A 25848-nucleotide genomic window follows, 5' to 3' on the forward strand; every position below is an offset into this window, starting at 1 on the left:
TGCTACTGGACTTGAACCTTGACTACACAGACTTTTTATAAGCATGGGGATATTTTGTATAGAGCTTTGGGGCCTCGGTGTACTTTGGAAAGAATATATCAAAGTCTTGCCTCTTCCAACACAGATCCAAAACTATCAACAAGGTCCCCGGGTCCTTGTTCTAGAAACAGGAAGCATCTGTGGCTTTTCAGGAAGTATAAATGCCTTTAGATCCAATTAAAGTCACTTATTTGACAAGCTGATGGTGCTGAGGCAAAAATGTGTAGTTATCAGGCACCTGTACCCATTGGGTGTGGTGGAGAGTGTCATTATAGCACACATGGCGACCCCTGGTGGGGTGAGGTTTTCATGGCAAGGGACTAACAGAGGTGGTTTGCCATTCCGTGCCTCTGCAGCTCTATCCAATTACTAACCAAGGCTGACCCTGCTTAGCTTCTGAGGACTGGCGAGATGGAGAGGAAACTGGAAAGCACCGACAACCAAGACATCCCCTAAGGGACTCTACTAGGGTTGCCAGCCCCCCTTACATAGAGGCTGGGGGACGGGGAGGGTGGCAGGTGGGGAGCAGGTCCCAACATAGCATTTTTTTCTTTAGGTTTCAACTGGAGGCCCCTAGAGCACACACACAACATTTTGCCACGTGCTCCAGAGCTCCCAGCCTGCCTCCTCCCTCCTTTCCCCTCTACCAACCGGTCAGCAAAGGCCTGGAGGCGAACGGTGGGGCTCCTCCATCCCTTCTGGGGGGTGGGGGGGGTGGCACTGGCCCCCCTAGACTCTGCAAGGGTGGCTGAAAGGCTGATGTGACATTTTGGAAGCGGAAATGGTAGGGGAGGAGGAGGAAGAATTGTCAATTCGTTTAACACCATATTTGAATTGCTCAATTTTGTCATTAAAGTCATTAACTTTCATTACAAGAAGTTAAAAAATAAGCAAGTAAGGGGCTGTGCTTGACTCTTAAAACACTAACAGTGCAATACTAAGCAGAATTATATTCCACTAAGCCTGCTGTGTTTTTGAGAGCATTTTAAAAATTATTTTCTTAAAACAAAATAGTGTTGGACTGTAGAAAAAATATCAAAAGCAGACTATATAACAGAAAGTAACATTAGACAGTAAACATAATATCAAAACAAAACATGTAACAAAGTATTAACGCTACATAATATAACAAAAAGTAACATTAAAGAGTGAACATAGTATTAAAAACAGACTATATAGCAGATTATTAAAACTACATAACATTTCTCCTCCCTGTCCCTTCACTTATTTATGTTAAAATACACTATACTCACCATTTTATATTCAGCATACTAAGAAACAACTTATCTTTCAGCTACAAAAGTAAAAAAACACTTTCCAGTTCTTCAGAAATTTTGAAATTGGTCTATTATGCATATAAGATGTAATGTAGCCATTATCATGTAAACATACAATTTATTCATCCATTCAGTCATGTCTGGACAAATTTCCGCCTTCTCTTTTGTTGCATATACCAATCTCACCACCATCACCATATAGTTAAAGAGTTCAATGTGTTCTTTTACAACATGACTTGGTAAAATATTTAATAACCTATTTTGCAGGTCTAGCGCAAAACAGAGTTTTAATATCTTTTGCATCTCTTCATGTATTTATATCTAATATCTTCTCACTTCCTTGCATGTCCACTGCATTTATTTATTTATTTTTATTTATATTCGATTTATATTCCGCCCTCCCTGCGTCACCAGGCTCAGGGCTCAGGTCATGTTGCATCCGTACGCTGACATTTCCAGCACCTTGCACTATAGTCTTATTGGCCTTTGCAATTTCCTTAGGAGTAATATACCATCTGAAAAACATTTTATACCAATTCTCCCTTAACATTTGACAATCCGTAAATTTAATTTATTTAGTCCATAAAGATTCCTATTGGCTCATAGAGAGATTTTCTTCAAAGTTTTGCATCCATTTCATCATACAGTTGCTTTGATTCTGTTTCATACTGCAACAAGATTTTATATACTTTTCCTAACAATTGTTTTGGATCACCGCTGATTAGTTCTTCAAACACTGTTATTTCTCTTAGTCGACCACCTTCTTTGGATAGTTGCAATTTAAATTTGGACACCACTTGATGGTACATCAACCACGAGACCTTTTCCCTTGAGCTTGAATTTCTTGCGATGTTTTTATTTTTCCATTTGTCCATTATATATTCATAATTTATATGATCCGTTCTATTTCTTGTAGTCGTATCATAGTAGGCGTTTATCGGTAATGTCATTGGTGAAGTTGGCAAACTTGGTCTGCTTCTGCATTGAAACCATATTCTCAAAACATGGGCGCTCTCTTGTCTTTCAATAGTCTTCAGTGATTTCTTGACCTATTAGTAATTATGAATTCCTTTCTTGGTATCAATTGTCTCCAATGTTATATGTCTTCTGTTCAGATTTATAATCCAATCTGTTATACAAACTAATGCTGGTGCTTGGTGGTACAATTTGATATTTGGCACCGCCAATCCACCATGACTTTTTCATCTTGTAATATATCCAGAATATAATCCAAATCCTGCTATTTATTCTATTTCAGATTTTAAGGAGTCATTCAGTTTCTCACTGATATAACTACATCGTTGGCATAGCTTTTCATTTTATATTCTTCTTTGCCTTCTTTTATTCCAACGATTCTGGCATCTTGCCTGATTTTCACTGCCAATTACTTCTAAAGCAATAATAAATAATAATGGGTATATCGAGCATCCACGTTAAGTTCCTTTTGCTGCTTGCTGATCAGTATAGATGCTTTACATCCAATTTAAAAACTCATTCCCACAGTTCGTATTCTGTAGTGTTTTCATCATAAATTTCTAGGACACATTATCAAATGCTTTCTCTGCATCCAAAAACATATGTGCCGCTTTTTCTCCTTGAATATTCAACTGCATCAATTAAATGTCTGATATTATTTCTCATATATCTCTTAGGGACAAATCCTGTTTGATCTTCATATATTAACCCATCTGGAATACATTTTCTTAGCCTCTCTGCCATTATTGTTGTGAAAAATTTATAATCTGCATTCAACAGATTATAATTATGTGAAAATTGCAGCAGAAATGCTCACGCCGGTGGAACTGGCTCCTATGTGGGCATAAATGCCCTTCTGTCAGCGGCGGCACAAGGTGTACCACCGCTGCTGGGCCGCCGCACCTGGGAGCGAGAGGCGGCCGGACGGAGGTGGAGAAGCAGCATAGGGCCCCGCGTCGGCACAACAGGAGGTGGGGCAGAAGGCGGGGCCAGAGTTAGTTTGCTCCCTAAGCCCTTCCAGAAGCAGGAACACCCACAGCAGCGCAAAAGTTACACCACAAAAAAACAAGGCATAGCCCATAGGCGCCCATTGAACGGGGAAAACTCAGCCCCCTCTCTGAGTGCCTAGCCCTGCCCCCATGGCCTGAAGGAGTATAGGATGGGAACTATCATGGCGGCCAATCCGCATGCGCTTCCGGCATGAATGAGCCCCCTCCTCGTACCCAATCACCTGCAGATGCACCCTACAAAGCAGCTGGCCACGCTGCCCGACCTCAGGCACTTTAGGGACTTGGCAAGAAAACAGTGAACTTTGCACTTGCGCAAGGGAAGAAGGGCAAAGTCCAGAATGTCTGGCTAACAATAACCACTCAAGTTTCCTTGCAGGTTATCTGACTCTGAAGTTCCATCTCAGTAAGAAGCGAGGAAGCACTTGCTAGTAAGAAGGAGATGGGGCGGTGCTAATCTAGCTCATTGATTTGTGCTCGCTGCCCCATCACCTGAACTCGCCTGACCGCTATCCTCTTCTGGTGAGACTTGGCAGGGGAGTGGACGGTGGCAGCAGCCCCTGTCTGCCCCAAAGGCAGTTGCCAAGAAAACTACTCTTGACCAGGTGTTTGTAACTACCTGTCAACTTCCTCCCTTAAAGGTAAAATCACCCCAAGGCAGAGCGCATCCTCGCCAGAGGGTCTTGCATCAGCTGGTCACTAGCTGCCGCCGTTCTCTACTATGTGCATCTTCTCAGATGTTGGAGTGTGGGCTTTGCCTTGGCCATGGACCGAGGCAAAGCCCATGTCTCTTGCAGGCACGTCGTGATCCATCTAGGAGATAACCAACCAAGCATGTCTGCTTCCTCCCCCCACCCCTGTAATCCTCTGCAAGTGTCATCCAGATCCAGCCTGGGAAGCAATATCTCAAGGCAGTCCACATCTCCGCCTTGCCCCTGGGAGCGCAGAACGCAGGCTGCGTGAAATGCCTTGGATCCCTTTCCAGCCTAGAAACAATGGCACTTTTTCCAGTTTAATAAAACGAGTTGAAAAACAACAAATTTCTGTGCTTGCATGCCTGACTGACATTACCATTAGCCCCTCTCTCAACTCCCTGTCACACATGTCCTCTTACACATCCCTGCAAACGTATCAAGTGGTGCCCCATCCAGCCTCCCTGCCCCCTTTCCCCCCCAATGAAACTTCAGGCAGTGGGGTGGGAATTAAACTGTAGCCCATGAATGTCTGCGGGGGGCGGGGGGGTACTGAGGACTGCCATTCTCTGATAGTCCGAGCTGCTGGTATCCGATAAGCCAGGAAGACAGTCACTGCACATGGGAAGTCGCTGCCAGGGGGTGGGGGATGTCTTTGTGGAAGCAGGGATGAACTTGGGCAATCTGGCGTGGGGAGGGCCTGTCAGTCCACGCTGGGGAAGGGCATCTCCCCAGTACTGAGGCATGGCTGTCGCGGTCTAACCTGCGTTCTCGCATTGTAGAGATGCAGTGATGTGTTCAAGTGGTGCCGCAGCAGGTTTGTGGGCGCTTTTCATTCCCCTCACTTCCAAATGGGCGTTCCTGTCACTCATTGAAGACCCCGCCTCCCCCCACCTGCTTCTCTGGAACCTGGGGGACTACTTAGGGTTGCCAGTCTCCAGGTGGTAGCTGGAGATCTCCCATAATTACAACTGATCTCCAGGCAACAGAGATCAGTTCTCTACTATCTAGCCCTACATTTCAGGGAGGGAGAACCTGTTTTTTGTGGTGGCAGCGGCAGGTATTTGCAGGCACACCAAGCTGCAGCCACTGGCCTGGCCCTCATCAGAAATGGGGGCTGAATGGGCGAGAAGGTGGGTGTTCAATCTGGACCTTCACTGTCACCTCTTCCCCCCTCCCTGGCAGGGATGCCTGCTCTCTGACGGGGGCCCATTGGTGTCAGCAGGGATCACGGCCTCCCCATTGGCTGCGGCGCTGCCTTTTCCTCGCCTGGAGGTCAGGAGGGGTGTGGCCATTGGCTGATGTGAGCAGGGTTGTCAGGGGAACGGCGGGCGGGCACTCCTGGCTGCAGCCGCACCTTGTCTTGTTGCGCTCAGGTGCCGCCGGCAGGACTCTCCTACAAAAGTCCACAGGCAGCCGTGGAATGGCTCCCTATTTACAGCGGTGCATGAGCGACCACGCTGCCTCAGGACATAGGATTGAGCTGTCAAAATTCTTCTATGTTCCAATGTAAATTCTTTGATTGGTACTTCAGATAAATATTTCTCCATCTCCATTTATAAATCCTTCTTTATAAAGATTTGAAAATAATTTTTTTTTAAATTTGCTCCTTCATTTCTTGTTCTGCATAGACTACTTGATTTCCTTTCTTAATTCTAGGCATTCTTCTTTTTCCTTTCTCCTATCTTAAACAATACGCCAAATATCTTCCAGGTTTGTTTGCTGCTTCAAAATGCCTTTAAGTATTTTAATTTTTCTACACTTCTTCTACTTCCAATAAACCTAACTTTTTTTATTGCTTCATTTACTTCCATTTTCTCTTATCACCAGTAGTCTTGTTTTTGTTCCAATATATTCAAATTTTGAATTAAATTCTTTGTTTTTCTTTTTTCTTTCATGCAGCTATAGCCACTAGAGTTCCTCCTATATAAGATTTTCTAGCTTCCCATACTATTGTTGAATTAACATTAACTGCGCTATTCAGCTTGAAATATTCCATCAATTTTTTCTTATATTTTTGTACAACTTCATCCTGTAACAGCAGAGTATCGTTCACCCTCCATCTTTTCTTTCTTTCTTACTCCCATCCTGCCAGATTAACTCTACCAGATTATGATCAGCTAAAGTCCTCAGAAGAAACTCTGCTTTCTCAACTTTGGTAATTAAGTTTTAGATACCCAACACGTATCTATTCTGGAATACGTTTGATGACTGTCCAAAAAATATGTATAGTCTCTTTCTCTTGGGTGCAATACTCTCCAGATATCTTCAAGTTCCAAGAATACTTGAATACACAGTTCAGAAGTCTAGCATCCCATTCATATCGCCAAAAATTAAAATTTCCCCTTCCTGAAAATCTAATAGTACTTTATATTACTCTTCAAAAAATTCCTTTTTAGAGTTATTAGGTGCACATATTGACATCAGTGTGCACACTTGTCCTTCTGGTAGTTTGGTCTTTAGCATCAGATATGTTCCATTACTACCTTTTGAGTTTTTCAAGAACTTTCAAACTCTGGTTGTTAATAGAAGTTGTCACACTTTTTTTCTTCAACTGCAATGATGCTGTATAAACCTTGCCCAATTTTTTTACAACTTAATAGGTATTCTTGATCTTTTAAATTGTGGGTCTCTTAAATACGTACAATGATCCCCAATTGATTGAAACTTCTTGATCTTTTATAAGGCGAGTTTAAATCACTCAAGTTCACTGAAATTATTTTAATTCCATTCATTTTTTTCCCCCTCACTTTCCCCCCCTTTCTCACTCCTTTTTTTATCTCTGGTTGATGAGCCTGTGTCTTCTGAGCTTGCACCTTGATCACTGTTCTCCATTTCCAAGTCTCGTAGAAGTGCTTCTGCTGCTCCACCTGGGCCGTTTCCAGATGGCTTACCGGCCCCCGGAACGTCGCGCCACGTTGCGGGGAAAACGCGAAATATCGCGTTTTCTCGCGTGAGTTTTGCGCGACGTCACATGACGTCGTGCAAAACTCGCACGAGAAAATGCGATATTTCGCGTTTTCCCCGCAACGTGGCGCGACGTTCCGGGGGCCGGTAAGCCGTCTGGAAACGGCCCTGTTGTTATTGCCTTCTTGCCCTGTCCCAAGAATATTTCTAGGGCAAAGGGAATTTTCCATTGATATCTTATTTGTCTTTGCTGCAGCATTTGCTTCAAATTTCCAAATTCTTTTTGTTTCTTTATTATATTTGATGGCAGGTCTTGAAATATTTGTATTTCTTTTCCTTCATTTTTAGTGGTTCCTTTCTGTGTTGTAATAAAATTGTGTCCGTCAATTTTTTTAATGAGTAAAAGTGACCAATATATCGTGAAGCACTTTGTTCTGACTTGCGTACTTAGAATTGATTTGTTGTGGGCTAGTCCAGTAGCGTGGTCAAAGTCCATGCCAAGGCCAGTGTCAAGTCAAGAGTTGTCTACGGTCCAGGCAGAGGGCAGTCCAAGTAGCAAAGTCAGGAGGGCCAAAGGTCAGTTAATGGCAAGTTCAGGGGCAGGATGCAGGCAGAGTCAGGGCAGGGTCCAAAGGCCACAGAAACAAGGCAAGACGAAGTGGTTACAGCAGTAGCAGGATTCTGATATGTTGTTTCCACGCCCAACAGTCCCTTATGACCGATTTTACAACCTGTGCTTTATGGGTCGTGTTAGCAGCTAGATGCTTGGGCACAACCCTAAAGCTACTCACTGCTGTCATCGGGTCAAGAGATGTGCACTGCATCATCTCTCCTGCAGCTCCACCCTTCTTCTTCATCTGCAGCGTTCAAAGGATGCAGGTGATCCTGGAGGATTGGAAATGACAGACTAAACTTCACCTGTTATCTCAGGGCTGTGAGGTGCCAGCTGCTGGCTGTGAACTCTGATTACCTGCTGTGTCAGTGCTAGTGGGCATGACCCTGCCCCAGCTGCTTGTCGTGAACTGTGATCAGCCGGCAGCTCCTCTTCTTCTGAGTCCTGGCTGGCTACACGGGGGTTCCTCTACTCCTGAGGAGTCCTCGCTATCACTGAGCCCAGGCTGGCCCATGACATGATTCTAAAAAATTGCTCAATCTCTGGGAAGTCCCCTTGCACTTTCTAATAATTTTGTATTAACTTTCAAAATCTGTTTTCTAAGTCCAAGTCCCCAAGTGTTTCTGCAATCCCTTGAAATCTCAAATTGTTGCTCCTGAATTTTGCTTCCAAAATTTCTAGTGTCTGATTTGCTTCTATCAAGGCACTTGCATGTAGATCTTGTGTTAATTGAATTTGTTCCTGTGTCCTTCTGAGTTGTTTCTTGAATATCTTGTTTATTATGTCTTCCCTAAATCCAGAAAGAGTTTCTTGTGTCTTCTGATCTGTCTTCTGTAGTTGGGTCAGTAATATTTTGTTTTCTTGATGTATTTCTTCAATCTTCTCCTGTGTCTTCTGATCCAATTCAATAGATAAAGCTTGGAACTGTCATGACACGGGGGGAATTACTTTCTCCACTAATATATCGAAGTTGTCCTCTGAGGAGAGTTCAGTCTTTGCTTTTCTGGTGCCTTTGGCCATTTTCTTCAGTTTAGCTGATCTCTTTCATCTCCTGAACAATATATTTATAATGCTATACTTATATGTTCAATCTTTAATATTCAGCATTCAATATATCCAACATTCATATGACAAAATTACCAGGTGAGTGGATTAATAGTCTAAATCTTAGGCTAAAATATTATATAGATAATACTTTATAGTTATTGCTAATTTATAATAATTAATAAAAACATATTCCATATAGGTATCAGAATTAGCTGTTCAAACTATAGCAGTAAATCACATGTGGCAGTTTATATTTTATCTCCATTTTAAAACCAGACCAGTATCCAGCAAATAGACTGAGAAAAAAATGAAGTAAAGATTCTAAGGTATTGAATGCCAATTCATTTTTCAATCCAGTTCATTCTCTAAACCACAAATGGATAAAAAAACCCACAAAAGATAGGGGGAATCCCTGTTGAATATTAAATATTAAAAAACAGTTCTTTCTTCAAACCAGCAGGTGGTTGTAGAGCTCTATTTATGAATTTTACAAAGTTGGAATGTGGTAATTCAATTCCAACCTGCAGGTGGCAACAGGATTCAGTTTGTAAATTTCCAATGTTCTTATTTTTGTTTTCAGTGATTTTTTTTAAAAAAGAAAAAGACAGAGAAAACCCATTCCAGAAAGCCCAATAATATATTTGTAAGGAATCAGCTTATTAGCTTTATAACTTTAAGTTCTTCCTTGTATAATATAGTTCAATCAATAATAAAATGACTTGAAATAGATACTTTTGTAATCTGAAAACAGAGCAGGTTTATTATGAGTTAGTCCAGTAAGTCAAACTATTTAGTGCCCATTATATTGTCTCATTTCTTCTTAAAAAAACAACACAGCAGAGAAAACAAAAAAGAAGATAGTATCCAAATTCTGGCAAAGTTCCTGGATATATCTAAACATCAATTTAAAAGTCAATTAAGATATAAGATAAAAAGGCAAACAATCTTCATATTGAAATCTTTGCCCAATTAAAGTCCTCGGACTCTTGTAAACACAAAATTAAACAAGACAGTTTTACGGTCAGCGTCCGAATTATATTTTAAAATCCAAAGTCCAAATAAAGCATAAGCTTTATTTATGTTTTATTTTTTATGTTTATATTTATGTTTTAATTTTATGAAAAGCTGTAGATTGGCTCTCTTTATTCAGGTAAAAAATAAAATAAAGCACAGTCTGTAGTTTTTAGTTTTGAGTCAAAGACGTGTATGACCCTGTTTAGGACTGCACTGAGAGTGTTATTTCGCAAACTACCTCACTGTCTTTTTGGGGATCATTAGTTTGACCATCGGTTTGCCAGCTTCATTCACATGGATTAATTAGAAGCATCCGGGTCCATCTCTGAAACTTAGAATCACTGATTTTGTTGCTCAGTTTCTAGAGGCTGCAGAGAAGTGCCAAAGGGAGATGTTTCTATATATGGGCTCTGTTTTAAGTTTTTCAGATTTATTTTTCAAAACCGTGATCTAAGAACAAGGGGAATGAAATCAGAAAACATTTGCCATGTACAGAAAAGGAACAGAATACTGATATCAAGGGCTTTTTTTTCCTTGGGAAAGAGGTGGTGGAACTCAGTGGGTGGCCCTCGGAGAAAATGGTCACATGGGCTGGTGGCCCCGTCCCCTGATCTCCAGACAGAGGGGAGTTGAGATGGCCCTCCGCGCCGCTCAGCGGCGCGGAGGGCCATCTCAACTCCCCTCTGTCTGGAGATCAGGGGGCGGGGCCACAGGCCATGTGACCATTTTCAAGAGGTTCTAGAACTCCGTTCCACCGTGTTCCAGCTGGAAAAAAAGGCCCTGCTGATATCCAAGGAAAGCAATTTCAAGAAAATAAGAATAAGGAAAAAAATGGGAACAGATTATTTCCTCAAAATACTCACATTTAGAAGAGCCTGCCCACCGTGGATGTGTAATGATTTCACCAAGATGTGAAAAAATCGGCCTAGCAGGAAAAGCTGACACAGGATCGACGGCAGGAACGTAATTACTTTTCCATACTCTTGCAAATACTGTACACAGAAAGCAGATTGACTTAGTTATCTGTATGTCTTCCTCCCTTATACCTTGCAAACCCTGCTTGCTTAATAAATAGGAACCACTGCAGTTCATCCTCCTGGAAATCAAATACCCTGTCCCACAAGAATGCATTTGTAATTGCTTGTGTGATTCAAAGAGGAAAGTAACATAGACAGAAACCAAAGGGACAAAATTCTGGTAATCCTTATGACTCAAGGGGCGCACAGAGCCAAGTAAACCAGGTTTTCACATGATGCCTGGGTTGTGACTAGGTATTGGTGGTAGAACTCACAGGTTATCTTTGTTTGGGAGCCTGTAGTGGCTCTCAATACCCCTGTTCATAGGCAGCGAACCTCTATAATTACAACCAAGGATATTGCCTGCTACTAACAGATTTCAAAGATAGAACTTATTTATTTACTTATTTATGTACTTCATTTATGCTCTACCTTTCTTCCCAAGGGAGATCGAAAGCAGCTTATATTGTTCTTCTCTCCTCTATTTTATCCTTACAACCCACTGGAACATGGTGGAACCGAGTTCCGGAACCTCTTGAAAATGGTCACATGGCTGGTGGCCCCGCCCCCTGATCTCCAGACAGAGGGGAGTTTAGATTGTCCTCCGCTCTGTGGTGTACTGTACTCATTGCATGTTGTTGCTCTTCAACCCAGATTGGCTTTACACAATTGTTTTGGGTTTTTTTATTTTAATTTAAGTACAGATATAATAAATTCCAATAAACAAACATAACACATTCATTAACCTGTAGGATTAATAAAACTAAAAATAGAGCTAAAGGCTTTCCACAATTGTTCACAAATGGTGAACTCAAAATAATGATGTGAATAGAATCAGAACATCTCAGTAGAGCTACTTCAACAAGGGTCCAGTTGCCATTGTTTTTATGTTGGTCGCCAATTTTTGTGCTGCTGCTTTGAAGCATGATGGTATTAAAAGGTAAAGGTAAAGGCAGTCCCCTGTGCAAGCGCTGAGTCATTACTGACCCATGGGGGGACGTCACATCACGACGTTTTCTTGGCAGACTTTGTTACGGGGTGGTTTGCCATTGCCTTCCCCAGTCATCTACACTCTACCTCCCAGGAAACTGGGTACTCATTTTACCGACCTCAGTTGAAGAAATGCCGAAACAGAACATAAGCAATTCTAGGGCTAACATCAGACCACATGAAGCACAGATAGCACATAGGAGCACATATTTAAAGTAAATGGGTAGTACATAAAGCAACATCGTGGTGAAGTCTATGGTCCCTAACTCAGGTTCCCCATCCATTGCTAAGGCATGACTCTGCATTTCTCAATGTTTAGTAGTTTTATTATTTTACTCCATAAAAGGTAAAGCACCGAGTCATTACTGGCCCATGAGGGGATGTCACATCATGACGTTTTCTTGGCAGACTTTTTGTTATGGGGTGATTTGCCATTGCCTTCCCCAGTCATCTACACTTTACCCCCAGGAAACTGCGTACTCATTTTACCAACCTTGGAAGGATGGAAAGGCTGAGTCAACCTTGAGCCGGCTACCTGAACCCGCCTTCCGCCAGGATCGAACTCAGGTTGTGAGCAGAGCTTGGGCTGCAGTACTGCCGCTTACCACTCTGCGCCACGGGGCTCTTTAATATTATACTGTCTTTTTTAAAACTTTCTCTGATTTCATATTCCCGTTAAGGCATTTTTGAATGTATGATGCTGTTTTATTGCATTGTTTTTGAGCTATTCTAATTCACCCTCAGTCTCAGAGAGAATATGGCAGACTATTAAATGAAGTAAACAAATAAGACAGACCCGGAAGCCATATGATGATCCCTGTTAAGAATTACTAGGTTAAAGTAATTAACCAGCAGAAGACTACACTCATACTTGTAGCAAGAAATGTCAATTCCACCTATATATGACCTCTATTAAGCTGGGAAAATTCAGATTTTTCTTCTTACAATTCTGGCTAGTTATCTGGTTCTGTGGCAAACATGGTCACTGCCAAGTCTGCCACTTTCGAAGCCTTGATGATAAATTCAACAGCTTGTGAGGAAGACATAGTTATGGGTGGAATATAATATACTGAGGACCCCTTTCAGGGCCAAATGAGACCTTTGAACCTTTAATCATCTACAGGGCTCATTTCAAGGGGGAACGCACAGGAACGCAGTTCCGGCAGTTCCCCAAAGAGGTCACATGTCAGGTGGCCCCTCCCACCTGACTCGGCAATTTTGGGCCCGTTTCATCCTGGATTGGGGCCGAAACGGCCCAGATCGGGCCTCTGACGGGTGGTGAATCACCTTCCTGCTCAGCAGCAGCCCAATCCTGACCTTTTGGGGCTCCTGTTTGGCAATTTACAGCCCCTTTTTGCCATTTTGAGCCCAATTTCGGCCCTGAATGGCCAGGATTGGGTCCAAAACAGCCAGGATAGGTGATGTCAGGGGGTGTGGCAAATGCAAATCAGTTATGCCAATGACACATTTCCGGTGCTAATGAGTTATGCTAATGACTTATGCTAATGAATTCCTCCAGCTCCAGCTCTTTTTCTATGAAATGACCCCTGGTCATCTGCAAATTAAATTATGTTTACATTGCCTCATTCCTGAAAGAGAACATAGGGATAGGCTGAGAGCAGAGACTTCCACAGTTATATGTCCAAAGATAATCCAGAGATATTAAAAACAGTCCAGAAATGTAATCACTAAGCTACTAGAGACTTTGCTGGTTTTGTTATTTAATAGGGAACTCCTATGCACAGTTACTCCAGTCCGGGGGGGGGCGGTGTTCAGCCGGAACGCTGTGGAATGACATTCCAGCAGCTCTTGAAAACACTCACGTGTCTAGCGGCCCCGGACAGAGACAGAGATCAGTTCCCCCCAGGTTCCAATTGGGCCGCACAGCAGGAGAACCCCGGGCCAGTACCGTGCACAAGGAAAGCCCCTGAGCTGTGTGTGGGCCTGGCAGCAAGTACCTCAGAGCAAGGTGATTGTACAAGGAAATTGGCAAGTAAGGAGACTGGGCTGCACCAGGCAAGAGTGGGGCTGGTGGGTGGAGGGGGAGGCTGGAAGGAACCCAGTCCCAACACAAAAGCCTCTGGAGGGCCAGGCAGGCGGGCGAGCTGGTGGCCGAACTTGCCACTGGAGAGGCCCGGCTTGGAGCTCAGCTGCAGGGGCAGCCCTCAGTCTGCTCTGCCCCCTGTCACTCCCTCCTTCCTGCAGCCATGCCTGCACTTTTCCTCCCCTGGCCTGCCAGCATCTCCATGGGGCTGAGCGTTGAGCCCAGTCATGAAGGGAAGGGATGCTATGGAGAGGCTTGGCTGCGCTGCGCAGACATCATGTCCGTTGCAGAGCCATGGACGGCAAAGAGCGTGGGGGGAAGGTGAGGCAAGTGGTGGAGGAGGAGGTTCCCCTCACCTGGCCCCTGTCGCAACCTGGCAGCCACAGCCTGTTGAGACACTTTGCACCACCGCCTTGGGTGCCAGCCTCACCCACCTTCTCTGCCTCATGAGCGCACCAGGGATGGAGAGCCACCGCTGCCATCCCAAGCCCTCCACTGTAGTGTTTCCCCCCTCTTGGTTGCTTCCCTGGGCATGCGGAGAAAGCACAGGGCCACGCGAGGTGGCAAGGGGAGGACAGAGAGGTGGAGGAGTGGAGATGGCCGGCCATCCGGCTGGCCGGCCTGCCTCTGCCAGGGAAGCAGGCACCTGGACACACTGCACTGTGTGTAAACACCCTCACTCAGCTGTGAGCCCTGCGGAGCCTCAGCCTCTACTTCTGCGTGCCCACCCCGCAGGAGGTGTGGAATGCATGGGCTGCTGCAAGCCAGGCTAGTTGATTGCTTGGCACCCCACTGTTGCGCGGGGGCGGCTGCTGGTGAGCTGCTTGGAGTGGGAGGTGCCAAGGCTGGTTCTCCGCTGGGGAGGGTGATGCCTGTCTCATTAGCGGGGGGGGGGGGGAGTACCCGAGTCCCTTTACTTTTTTCCTTGGTATTGTGGAACGAGTCCAGTTCAGCGCCCGCGATCCATCAGGGTCGTACTGAATGATTTCTTAAAAGACTTAAGCCATCCTGATAGTTTTGCCCTGGCTCTTGAATGCCTTGGGACTGATGGCAGGTGCTAGCCAGTGAGGCCCTCTGTACATTCTCAGGGGCACCCTTCGGTCAATTCGTATGGAGAAGGGAAGAAATAATAGTACAGTTTGATGCCTGAGAAGCCAGATCTGTTTCTCCAGAGGTTCACATTCCACCCCGCGTTGATGCTGGCTCTGCCAAGAAGGTGCTGCCAGGATGCGTAAGGAGCCTGACATCCAGCCGATGCTTACCCTGCAACGTGGCTTCAAGCTTGTAGGCATGGCTTTTTACTGCAAGACTGTGTAGGTTTTCTTTGCTTCTTGCTGGTGAATATTCCTGGGGTGAAGGTGTCACAAGACCCCAGAGGATCGGCCTTAGGAAGAGGAACTCCTGCCAAGAAGTGAGCAGAAGTCCCAAAGCCTCCTTGCAGCTGAGTAAATGTGTAAAAGAAACCTGTCAGGTAGTTAGCACATTACAGTCAAAGGGCTTCCCTCTGTTGAACTATCACCTGTCACCAGGGCTTTTTTTCAGATGGAATGCGGTGGAACGGAGTTCCGGCACCTCTTGAAAATGGTCATGTGGCCGGACTTCCGGTTTGGGCTGATGGCGACCTGATGTTGCCCGGGGAGCTGGGCAAGCAAGAGCATCTGTTTTGGCAGGCCAGGTGCATAGATCGCCTGCTGCCACCCCTCTCCAGGTAGGAGAGGGTCTAGAACGCTACACGACCCTGAGAGTGTGTGATCTCGGCGGCGGGGGGGGGGGGGGCGTTCTGAATAAAGGATTTTCCCCATTGCCTTGAGGTCCCCTCTGAGAAGGGTGAGCTAAGATCTCTCCAGAGCTCTTTGGAGCTGAATTACGGCATAAGATCACCAGAACCCAAGTTTCTGTACTGAATTTGACCCTCTATAAACGGAAGAAACAGCACGAACAACCCAGAAGTAACAAGAAAAGGTAAAGATTACTATCACTTTTTCCGGACTTAATAGAGGAAGAAAAAGATACAAGAAGGAAAATGAAAAGACAGGGCTAGCTGAGTAAAGGAGTAAAACAACCTTGAGAAAATTGGCAAATTTGGATGGAACTATATAGTGCTAAAAGACAAAAATAAGTTTTGTTTACACATATCTGTGGTTTTGCAAGAGATAACGGCTGTGAGAAAGGGGAGGAAACACAGGAAGAACCAGCTTGAGCATCACGAGATTATAAAGGACATTGAGAACAGAGGAATCTTTGCCTAGAGAGGAGCTAACCTGAAAAGGAAGTGGGAGCAGTGGAAAGTGGAAAAGACCGCAGAAGCAAAACAAAGAAAACAACGCGAGAGGCTGAAATTGAAAGACCAGCAAGAAGCGGAAGTTAGCCATTTTAAGAAGGGAAAAAGGAGTAAACAGGACATTATACTATAGAGAAATTGCGCCCAACATTTTGGTAAGGTCAAAAAGACGAAGTTGAAGTAAAAGTGTAAATTTCAAAACAAGACCTTAAAATAAAGGAATCAGAAGTGGATATTAAAAACGGAGTTAAGAAAGAGAGTGGATACATGGGGTGGCGCAAGAGCTAGCCCAGGCACGATGAAGAAAGGTGAGAAAGAATGGCAAACTGCTATAGAAGCGTTAGGAAAAAAAGTGATGGATGGCAACAAAGAGCTGGGCCAATCTATACAACGAATGGAGGAAAATTTGTTTAAAAACATAAAAGATCTAATAAAAGCAAAGGTGATAGAGCTGGCTAAGAGTATAGATGATGTAAAAACGGAGCTCCAGACAACAAACCAAACAGTGCAGGAGCTGGAGCCGAAGACCTCTAGCTTAAAGTTGGAAAATAGAGCACTACAGGAACGTGTGGCGGTGATGGAATGCAAAATTACGGAAAATCAGTTAAGATTTAGAGGAGTGCTGGAATCTATGACGCAAAATGCACAAGATCAAATGGTTGCAATATTGGCAGAATTTTTAGAAAAACAGCCAGAAGAAATTGAAGTTAATTTGGATTTGGTCTACAGAGTAAACTCCAGTTATGCACAGCAGAAGAACCTACCTAGAGATATAATTGTACAACTGACAACTAAAAGAATGAAGGAGGAAATATTAAGAAGACATTTTCAAAATCCACTGGAAATGGAAGGGGGCAGAGTCAGAATTATGAAAGAGCTTCCAAATTTTTTTTTTGCAAGAGCGGAAAAAATACCAAGACTTAACTGGAAAATTGAGAAAGTTATCAGGTATAGGTGGGAAATACCTGAGGGTTTGAGTTTGAGTTTTCAATTAGAAAGAGTGACCAAGTCTAAACATGAGATGATGGTGTTTCTGATCAATAACGAAAAAGAATTTCCAGGAGTGTTTAAAAAGTAGTAACATGGAGTACAAATTAATATCTTGGAATGTTAACGGACTGAACTCACCTCAAAAATGTAAAACAATTTTTCATTGGGTTAAGAAGCAAAATTGTAATATAGTATGTCTACAAGAGACTCATATTAAAGAACAAGATTGTAAATTTTTAAAAAATAGACAATTAGGACAAGTATTTTGGGCATCTGCCAAGCAAAAGAAAAGAGGAGTTGTGATATGTGTAAAGCAAGAATTGGACCCTAAATTAATTTTTAAAGATAAAGAGGGAAGATATTTGGCAGTAGAAATTATTGTGAATTTTAAGAAAACTTTGGTTTTAGGAGTACACGCACCAAATGGAGCTAAAGATAACTTTTACAAGGAACTAATTCAGAAACTGGACCAATACTCATATGAGCAAATTATAATGGCTGGGGACTTTAATGGTGTTAACTTACAATTAGATAAGAAGTCCAAACTACTGTATAAAAAGGCTGGGAAGCTACCAAGATCATTTTTTGAATTGGTTGGACAAGAAAACTTGGAGGACATTTGGAGAAACTGGAACCCTAAAACAAAAGATTTTACATTTTATTCTGTAAGACATCAGTCTTTTTCAAGAATTGATATGATTTGGGCGACAAAGGAATTAAGTATGTTCAGAAAGAAAATAGAAATAATGCCGATATGGGGGACAGGACACTGTTATTTTATATGACTGTAGCGGAAAGAACATTGTATGCACAGTACTGGAAGCAAGAAGACATACCAGAAGTGGAGGAATGGATCCAAACGCTGTTATATACGGCGGAGATGGACAAAATGACAAGGAAATTGAGGGAGCAGAATCCAAACAAATTTCTAAGTGACTGGAGGAAATTTAAAAACTATCTGGAAGATAAATGGGACGTGAAAGGACAACTGTGGACTCTAGAGAATTACTAAGAGTTGTGGAGAATGAGTATGAACTTTACCTTTGGTAATAGGGATTATAGTATGAATAGAGGTAATGATAAGAAATAAAGGCGTTTTAGTGCTGTTGGAAGTCAAAAGGGGGAAAAGGGGGAGGGGGAAAGGATGGGGGAGCATATACATGAACATAAAGGGTAATGAAATTGTAGACTTTAATGAGATGTATGTTTAACCCATTCAATAAAAAAAGAAAAGAAAATGGTCACGTAGCCGGTGGCCCCGCCCCAATCACCAGACAGAGGGGAGTTTAGAATGCCCTCCGCGCCGCTGAGCAGTGCGAATGGCATTCAAAACTCCCCTCTGTCTGGAGATCAGGGGGCGGGGCCACCAGCCATGTGACCATATTCTCCAAGGGCAACCCACTTAGTTCCACCACCTCTTTTCCCAGAAAAAAGCCCTGCTCCAGTCTAAATCCATTTAAATTGACCAGCCCAGACTGGAGTAATTATGCACAGGATTGCACTGTAAGACTACTTAGGACACATTAAAAACCACCCAACAATTTGTGCTTTGAGCACTGGTAACTATGTCTTTCTACACAGATGTGATTTTATGGCTCTTTCCTCCTTCAGTTAACGAGCAAGCATGATGGTGATGTCCAGGGGTCATTTCGTAGAAAAAGAGCTAGAGGAACACATTAGCATAACTTATTAGCATAACTAATTAGCATATGCCACACCCCCTGACATCACCTATCCTGGCTGTTTTGGACCCAATCCTGGCCATTCAGGGCCGAAATTGGGCTCAAAATGGCAAAAAGGGGCCCTAAATGACCAAAAGTAGCCATTTTGGGCCCTTTGGGGCCTGGTTTGGGGCCGAAACAGCCCAGATCGGGTCAGTGCTGGGCAGAGGAGGGTTCCCCCACCTGGCACCAATCCAATCCAGGCTATTTCGGCCACAATCCCGGCCGAAACAGGCCCAAAATGGCCGAGAGTCAGGTGGGTGGGGCCACCTGACATGTGACCTCTTTGGAGAACTGCCAGAACTGCATTCCTGCACGTTCCCCCTCGAAATGAGCCCTGGTGATGTCATACTGCACAATGCCTGCATCATCAAGGTTTTAAAAGCTTGTGTGCATCCTTGCCTTTTGACACATCAACCAGACAGACGAAGAGGAAAAAAGAGAACAGGGAAAGGAAGTCTCAAGGAGAGGGAGTGCTTGTTCTCTGTCAGCAAACAAAGGGCTGATAATGGGCCAAGCTACAAGTGACAAATGACACTTGAACGGCAAGTGAACAGACTCATGTGTATTCCTCCCTGTTCACTTGAGGAGGCACTACCTGATCGAGTGGAGGGCAAGTGAACAGGGAGGAATACACGTGAGTCTGTTCACTTGTTGTTCAAGTGTCATTTGTCACTTGTAGCTTGGCCCAATTGAGGCCTGTCATCAAGCTCTAAGAAGAGGGAGAGTCTCTGTGAAGGATGACAGTGAAAGAGCTCAGATCATAGATATCGGAACCGGGTCTTGCAAATGTGGGTTTGCTGGAAAGTTATCAGACTCTGCAGCATACAGTAGGGGTTGCTGGCAAGTGATAAAGTCTGGCACTTGCAAAGCCCTGATGACACATTTGACAATTTGTGCAAAGGAAGTAGCAATGTGTGGAATATAATGTATTGAGGACCACTTAAAAGGCTGAATAAGGCCTTTGAACCTTCTGTTGTGTGCAAATGTTGTCAGCAAGGCTGAGAGCACAGACTTCTGCAGTTATATGCCTAAAGATATCCCAGAGATATTAAAAACAGACCAGAAAAGTAATCCCTACGGTACTAGAGATCTGCTTGCTTTGTGTCATTTAAGACCACTTAGGACATGTCCAAAAGTACCCCAAAATCTGTGACTTGAGCACAGGTAACTCGGTTTTTCTACATAGATGTGATTTATGGCTCTTTCCTCCTTCAGTTCACAAGCAAGCATGCTGGTGATGTCATAATGCACAATGCCTGCATCATCAAGGTTATAAAACCCTACGTGCCGTTTGACATGGCAACCAGACAGAGAATGAGAACACAAGAGAGCTGGGAAAGAGAATGCTGAACCGAGGGAGAGCCAGTTCTGGTTCTATGCCAGTAAAGAAAGGATCGATAGTGAAGCCTCGCTCCAGGCCCAAAGAAAAGTATGATCGTGAAAAAGACCAGAGCTGTTGTCATAGATATCGGGACTGGGTCCTGCAAATGTGGGTTTGCTGGAGAGCAGAAGCCGGCCCACGTGATCTCATCAACCGTGGGTAAGCATTTCCAGGAGACTGCGAAAACAGGAGACAACAGGAAAGAAACATTTGTTGGCAAAGAACTTCAGGATGCCGGAATAGCCCTGAAACTTGTCAACCCTTTGAGACATGGAATAATAGTGGACTGGGACACCATTCAGGACATATGGGAGTATATTTTCCACAAGAAGATGAAGATTCGGCCCGAGGAACATGCTGTCCTGGTGTCAGATCCTCCCCTGAGCCCCACCACCAACAGAGAAAAATACGCGGAGATGCTCTTTGAGACGTTCTGCACCCCTGCCATGCACATCGCCTACCAGTCGAGATTGTCAATGTACTCCTACGGAAAGACATCCGGTCTTGTTGTGGAAAGTGGCCATGGTGTTTCTTACGTCGTTCCCATCTACGAAGGCTACACTTTGCCAAGCATTACTGAAAGAGTAGACTACGCGGGGTCAGATGTCACCCAATACCTCATGAAACTCTTAAATGAGTCTGTGAAACTGTTCACAGAGAAAGACTGGAGGATCCTGGAAGACATCAAGGAGAACTGTTGCTTCACTTCCCTGGACTTTCAACAGGACTCCATTGCACCTCTTGGGAAACACGCGATCGAATACGAGCTTCCTGACGGGCAAGTGATCCGTATCGGCAGGGAGAGATTCATGTGTTCCGAAATGCTCTTCAAGCCATCCCTGATCAACTGTCAGCAGCTGGGGCTTCCGCTCCTGACCATGACAAGCCTCAACAAGTGTGACGCCAGCCTCAAAAGGAACCTGAAGGGCAACATCCTGTTGTGTGGGGGTTGCACCACAACGAAAGGCTTCGCTGACCGCTTCCAGAAAGAACTTACCAAGATATGCCCGAATGACAAACCCATTGTGATAGCCTCCCCTGAAAGAAAAACGTCCGTGTGGACGGGAGGTTCCATCCTAGCATCCCTCAAGGCCTTCCAGCAGCTCTGGGTTCACAGAAAAGAATATGAGGAACGGGGGCCTTTTTACATCTACAGGAAATGCTTCTGAGGACCCAACAAGCAGATGACTCAACGCTCCCCCGGGCAGGAGGCACGTCGCTTGAAGAAGTCTCCCGTGTTCTTTTAACCACCAGAATTTCATTGCTGTTTATCTTTCTTATATTAAAGGCTGAGTTAACACACAGCACTTAATTGTTTTCTATTGCTTGATACAACTGGCAATCAAAAGATGCCACAGATTTGCACACATAAGCCCTTCCTGACAAATTCTCACAGAATCACAGAGTTGGAAGGGGCCATACAGACCTCCTAGTCCAACCCTCTGCCCAATGCAGGATGAGCCTAAAGCATCTCTGACAAATATTCATCCAGCCTCTTCTTGAAAACTGCCAGTGGAGCTCACCAGCTCCCTAGGCAGCTGATTCCACCTTTGAACTACTCTGACTGTGAAATTTTTTTTCCTAATATCCAGCCAGTACCTCTCTGCGCGTAATTTAAGCCGGTTGCTTCGAGTCCTATCCTCTGCTGCCAACTGGAACAGCTCCTTGCCCTTCTCCAAATGACAACCTTTCAAATATTTAAAGAGAGCAATCATGTCCCCCCTCAACCTCCTCTTCTCCAAACTAAACATTCCCAAGGCCCTCAGCCTTTCCTCGTAGGGCTCAGTCTCCAGACCCCTGATCATTCTTGTCACTCTCTTCTGCACCCTCTCGATTTTGTCCACATCCTTTTTGAAGTGAGGCCTCTTGAACTGCACACAGTACTCCAGGTGCGGCCTGACCAGGGCAATATAGAGAGGGACTATGCCCTCCTGCAATTTTGATGCAATGGCCCTTTTAATACAACCCAAGACTATGTTGGCCTTTTTTGCCGCCGCATCACACTGACTGCTCATATTTAGTTTACAGTCCAGTCTTACTCCAAGATCTCTTTTGCATACACTACTACCCAGAAATGTATCCCCCATCCTTGTGCTTCACATTTTTGTGGCCCAGATATAATACTGTGCACTTATCTATGTTGAATTGCATCCTGTTCACAACTCCCCCCAAAATAATAATAATATCTATAAAGATTATGACTTTTCTACTCTGTATTTTAACCATCCTTATAGCACACCGCTTTATATTTGTCTTGCTTGTCCCCTTCTTCCCTTTCGTTTTCTGTACTCCCTTTTTGTTTTAATAAAATAAATTTAAAAAAAAAACCTGCCCACTTCTCCAGAGTATTCAGGTCCTGTTGAATTTTAACTCTATCTTCTTAGGTGTTTGCCACTCCACCCAGAGCCCCTGGGGATGGGCGGTATATAAATTGAATAAATAAAAAATAAATAAAATCATCAGCAAATTGAACGAGTAGCCTGTTTACAGATCATTGATAAAAATATTGAAAAATACTGGGCCCAAAACTGAGTCCTATGACACCCCACTGGACACCTCCCTCCAATCTGATGAAACGCTATTGACCACTACTCTTTGGGTGTGGTCCTCTAACCAGTTCCCTATCCACCAAACTGTCCTCTAGTCCACTACACAGTCTTCCAGTTTACCCATTAGAATGTCATGGGGAAACTTTCCAAAGGCTTTACTGAAATCCAGGTAAATCATGTCAACAGAGTTCCCACGATCCAGTTCTCCCTTACAAATGCTTTAGGCTGAACTCCCATGTACACTCATTAGGACTAATAATATTAATAATAATAATAACATTCAATTTATGGTCACCATAGTCAGGTGGCAATTTTCCACAGGCCAGTTTGGCTAGGGTCCTGGAGGTGTTTTGCCATCTTCTGGGCATGGAGCAGGGGTCACTGGGCAGTTGGGGGGGGTAGTTGTGAATTTCCTGCATTATGCAGGGCGTTAGACTAGATGACCCTAGAGGTCCCTTCCAACCTGATGGTTCTATGATTCTATATACTGCCCTTTAGTTCAACTTAACACCCACTCGGAGCGGTTTACAAAGTATGTTATTATTATCCCCTCAATAATCACCCTGTGAGGTGGGTGGGGCTGAGAGAGCTCCTAGAAGCTGTGACTGACCCAAGATCACCCAGCTGGCTTCAAGCGGAGGAGTGAGGAATCAAACCTGGTTCTCCAAAGTAGAGTCCTGTTGCTCTTAACCACTATGCCAAACTGGCTCACAGAGAATATCTCTGTGGAGAGAGAGATATTCTCTACAGGTTATCAGGAAGGGTCATCAGACTGTCATGAAGGTCCGTATCTCTCCACAGTAGATCAATGTTTTCTAAATATACTCATTTTTTTATCCCAAGAAGTAAAATGGCTTGGAGTTTTCAAAGTAACCCAATGTCAAAATGCATCATTATGAGCAGCAGCATCCATATTAGTGGCATAAAACCATGCAACTGATATGCTATTGATCTCTCCAATCACAAACTTCTCAATGTTGCTCATGTGTTGGAACACGTCAGAGGAAAAGCCACTTTCTAAATCTAGGTCTTTTGCTGCCACGGTAGTCTTTGACTAGAATTCGTCAAAGTTGTTCCTCAGTTGTTTTGTACTTTCCTTGGCGGGCACCAAAAAGATGTTCTGCTTGATGGAAGTGTAGGTTACTTTTTTGAAGGGCTGTATTTAGTGAGAACCAGTTTGATGTTAAGAGCAGCAGGACACTAATCTGGAGAGCCAGGTTTGATTCCCAACTCCTCTACATGAAGCCAGCTGGGTGACCTTGGGTCAGTCACAGCTTCTCAGAGCTCTCTCAGCCCCGCCTACCTCACAGGGTGATTGTTGTCGGGATAATAATGACATACTTTGTAAACCGCTATGAATGGGCATTAAGTTGGCTTGAAGGGTGGTGTATAAATCAAATGCTATTATTATTATTAGTGTGTCCAACAGTCCAAACACGGGCATCAACAGCTGCAGCATAAATAAAGAATCAAACGTCTGCAACCTTTGTGCGTATCTGTTTTTGCCCCAATGACTCCTTTCTCCTCTACTGACACATCTTTGAAGAACACAACCTGCTCTCTATAGTTATGAGTAACTGAGGGTAAGGAAGCTATTCTAACTGTCCATCTTGTGGGGCAAAATCATTTCAGGTGTATGTTTTCCTTTCCACCTTAAAAGCATTTAAACCAGACAAGACACTTGGGTAAACTCACGAAAGTGATAGGATCAGCGATTTCACTCAAAAATTCTCTATATGCTAACGTTTCCTGATACATCTTGCACCACCAAAGTTTGCAGCATGTGTTACAAAATGCACACCGATTGCTCTTGGTTCCTCTTGCTTCACAAGAGCCTGCAGCCCACCAATGCAACCAGCTAGATTTGAGGCTCCATCATAGCAATGGCCACAACACCTATCAAGAGGAAGATTAAAGCAAAAGAGCACATCCTTCAAAATAGTTAAAGAGTTTTAGACATTACAGCATCCATTTCATAAAAGCCAAAAAACAAGAATTCCTCCACAGACCTATTCTTGCTGGCAACATGAATGCAAAATGAAACCTGCTCTTTTGTGTTAATTTTTCATCTCACAATTATACAGTAGAAAACAGCTTCTTCAACCTTGTTCACTAAAGTACGTAGAAATTTGTGAGCCACGATTTTAAGTATCTCATTCACAACGGAAAGTAAAATCCACCTGTATTTAACCACAATTTCAGCTAAGAAACATCTTCAGATGAAGCAGCAAGAGCTGAAAAAGGTTTCTCTCTTCTTCACCTTGACAACGAACTGCCTGATCCTGACAGGCAAAATACCTTAAAGAGGATAAAACTGTCAGCAATGCTTTTCTAGTTTCTTCTGTTTCCCTTCTCAGCAAATGGCATGCACATTTACCCCATAGCAATTCCCTGGACAGCTGCATGGTTGTCATATATGTCTGTCTACATATCTGCCATGAGTATTTTCTGTGTTCTGTGCTGGGTAATGAATAATCCTCTGAGAGTACACCAAGTTGCCTACTGATAGCCTGTTGGGCTGGGAGTTGCTTATCTAACTGCCAGAACCTGACAATGGTGAACATTTGAATGTTGATGGCTCTGAAATCTTTCTAATGCTTTCTTCCAGTCAGAGAAACCTGTCTTAACAAGACCATCATATGCATCTGTCTCTTGAACTTTTTGGAAGAGGGGCATTCATTCCATTGGCTGTGCAAATGATGCAGCAATATGCTCTGCCTTCTTCATAAGAGAGCCAACCATCAGCTTTCTTCCAAGTGTCCTTGTACTGGCACAATGGTGATTTTCTTTTCACAGCTGTATGTCAGGCCTGGCTAGGGGATTCTCTCAGACTCTTCACTTCATCACACACCGTTGTATGAGTTAAGGTCTTTATTAGAGGCTACTTCCTAGCAGTTTATTAGCACACAGTAATCGCCTAGAATGCCAAAGCAACGTCTTTCCAGAAAGGTTATACCCCAGAAGTCAGTTGAAGTTGGTGCAGAGCTGTGGACCAGTGGTGTTAGCAGCACAAACTTCTGCACGTATTTTTTGCTTCTTTAAATTACAAATCTTTCCATAGTGGTTGTAGTAGTCTAAATCTCCATCAAAGAAAGATGAAAGAAAAGATGACTGTTGCAACCTTTACTTTCTTTGGGGTAGATTTTTCTTTTAATCTTTCCCTTAACACCCTCTGGGTAGTTTGCTGCCACCAGGAATATTATATTCCAAGATATTTTATTTAAGTTTTCCCTTTGGTAACGTGCCTACGCATGAGGCTCCTTCGTGGTTCTATGTGGCCCTGAGGATAGGAATGGGATAAA

The 25848-nt window shown here is 43.7% G+C and overlaps 2 protein-coding genes across 2 annotated transcripts in view; one reads left to right on the forward strand and one right to left on the reverse strand.

The window, feature by feature from the left end:
* Positions 1 to 25848, reverse strand: part of LOC129334623 (stimulated by retinoic acid gene 6 protein-like) — a 94230-nt gene that overhangs the window by 21288 nt on the left and 47094 nt on the right. Inside the window, exon 7 of the mRNA XM_054986840.1 lies at positions 10435 to 10563. Coding sequence (XP_054842815.1) covers positions 10435 to 10563 — 129 coding nt within the window. The remainder of the gene's footprint in view (positions 1 to 10434; positions 10564 to 25848) is intronic.
* Positions 19960 to 21166, forward strand: LOC129334624 (actin-like protein 7A). The gene is given in 2 exon segments (XM_054986841.1): positions 19960 to 20051; positions 20053 to 21166. Coding segments are annotated over 2 exon segments (1206 nt in total).

The sequence above is a fragment of the Eublepharis macularius genome, chromosome 8, assembly GCF_028583425.1.
Source record: "Eublepharis macularius isolate TG4126 chromosome 8, MPM_Emac_v1.0, whole genome shotgun sequence".
Lineage (NCBI taxonomy): Eukaryota > Metazoa > Chordata > Lepidosauria > Squamata > Eublepharidae > Eublepharis > Eublepharis macularius.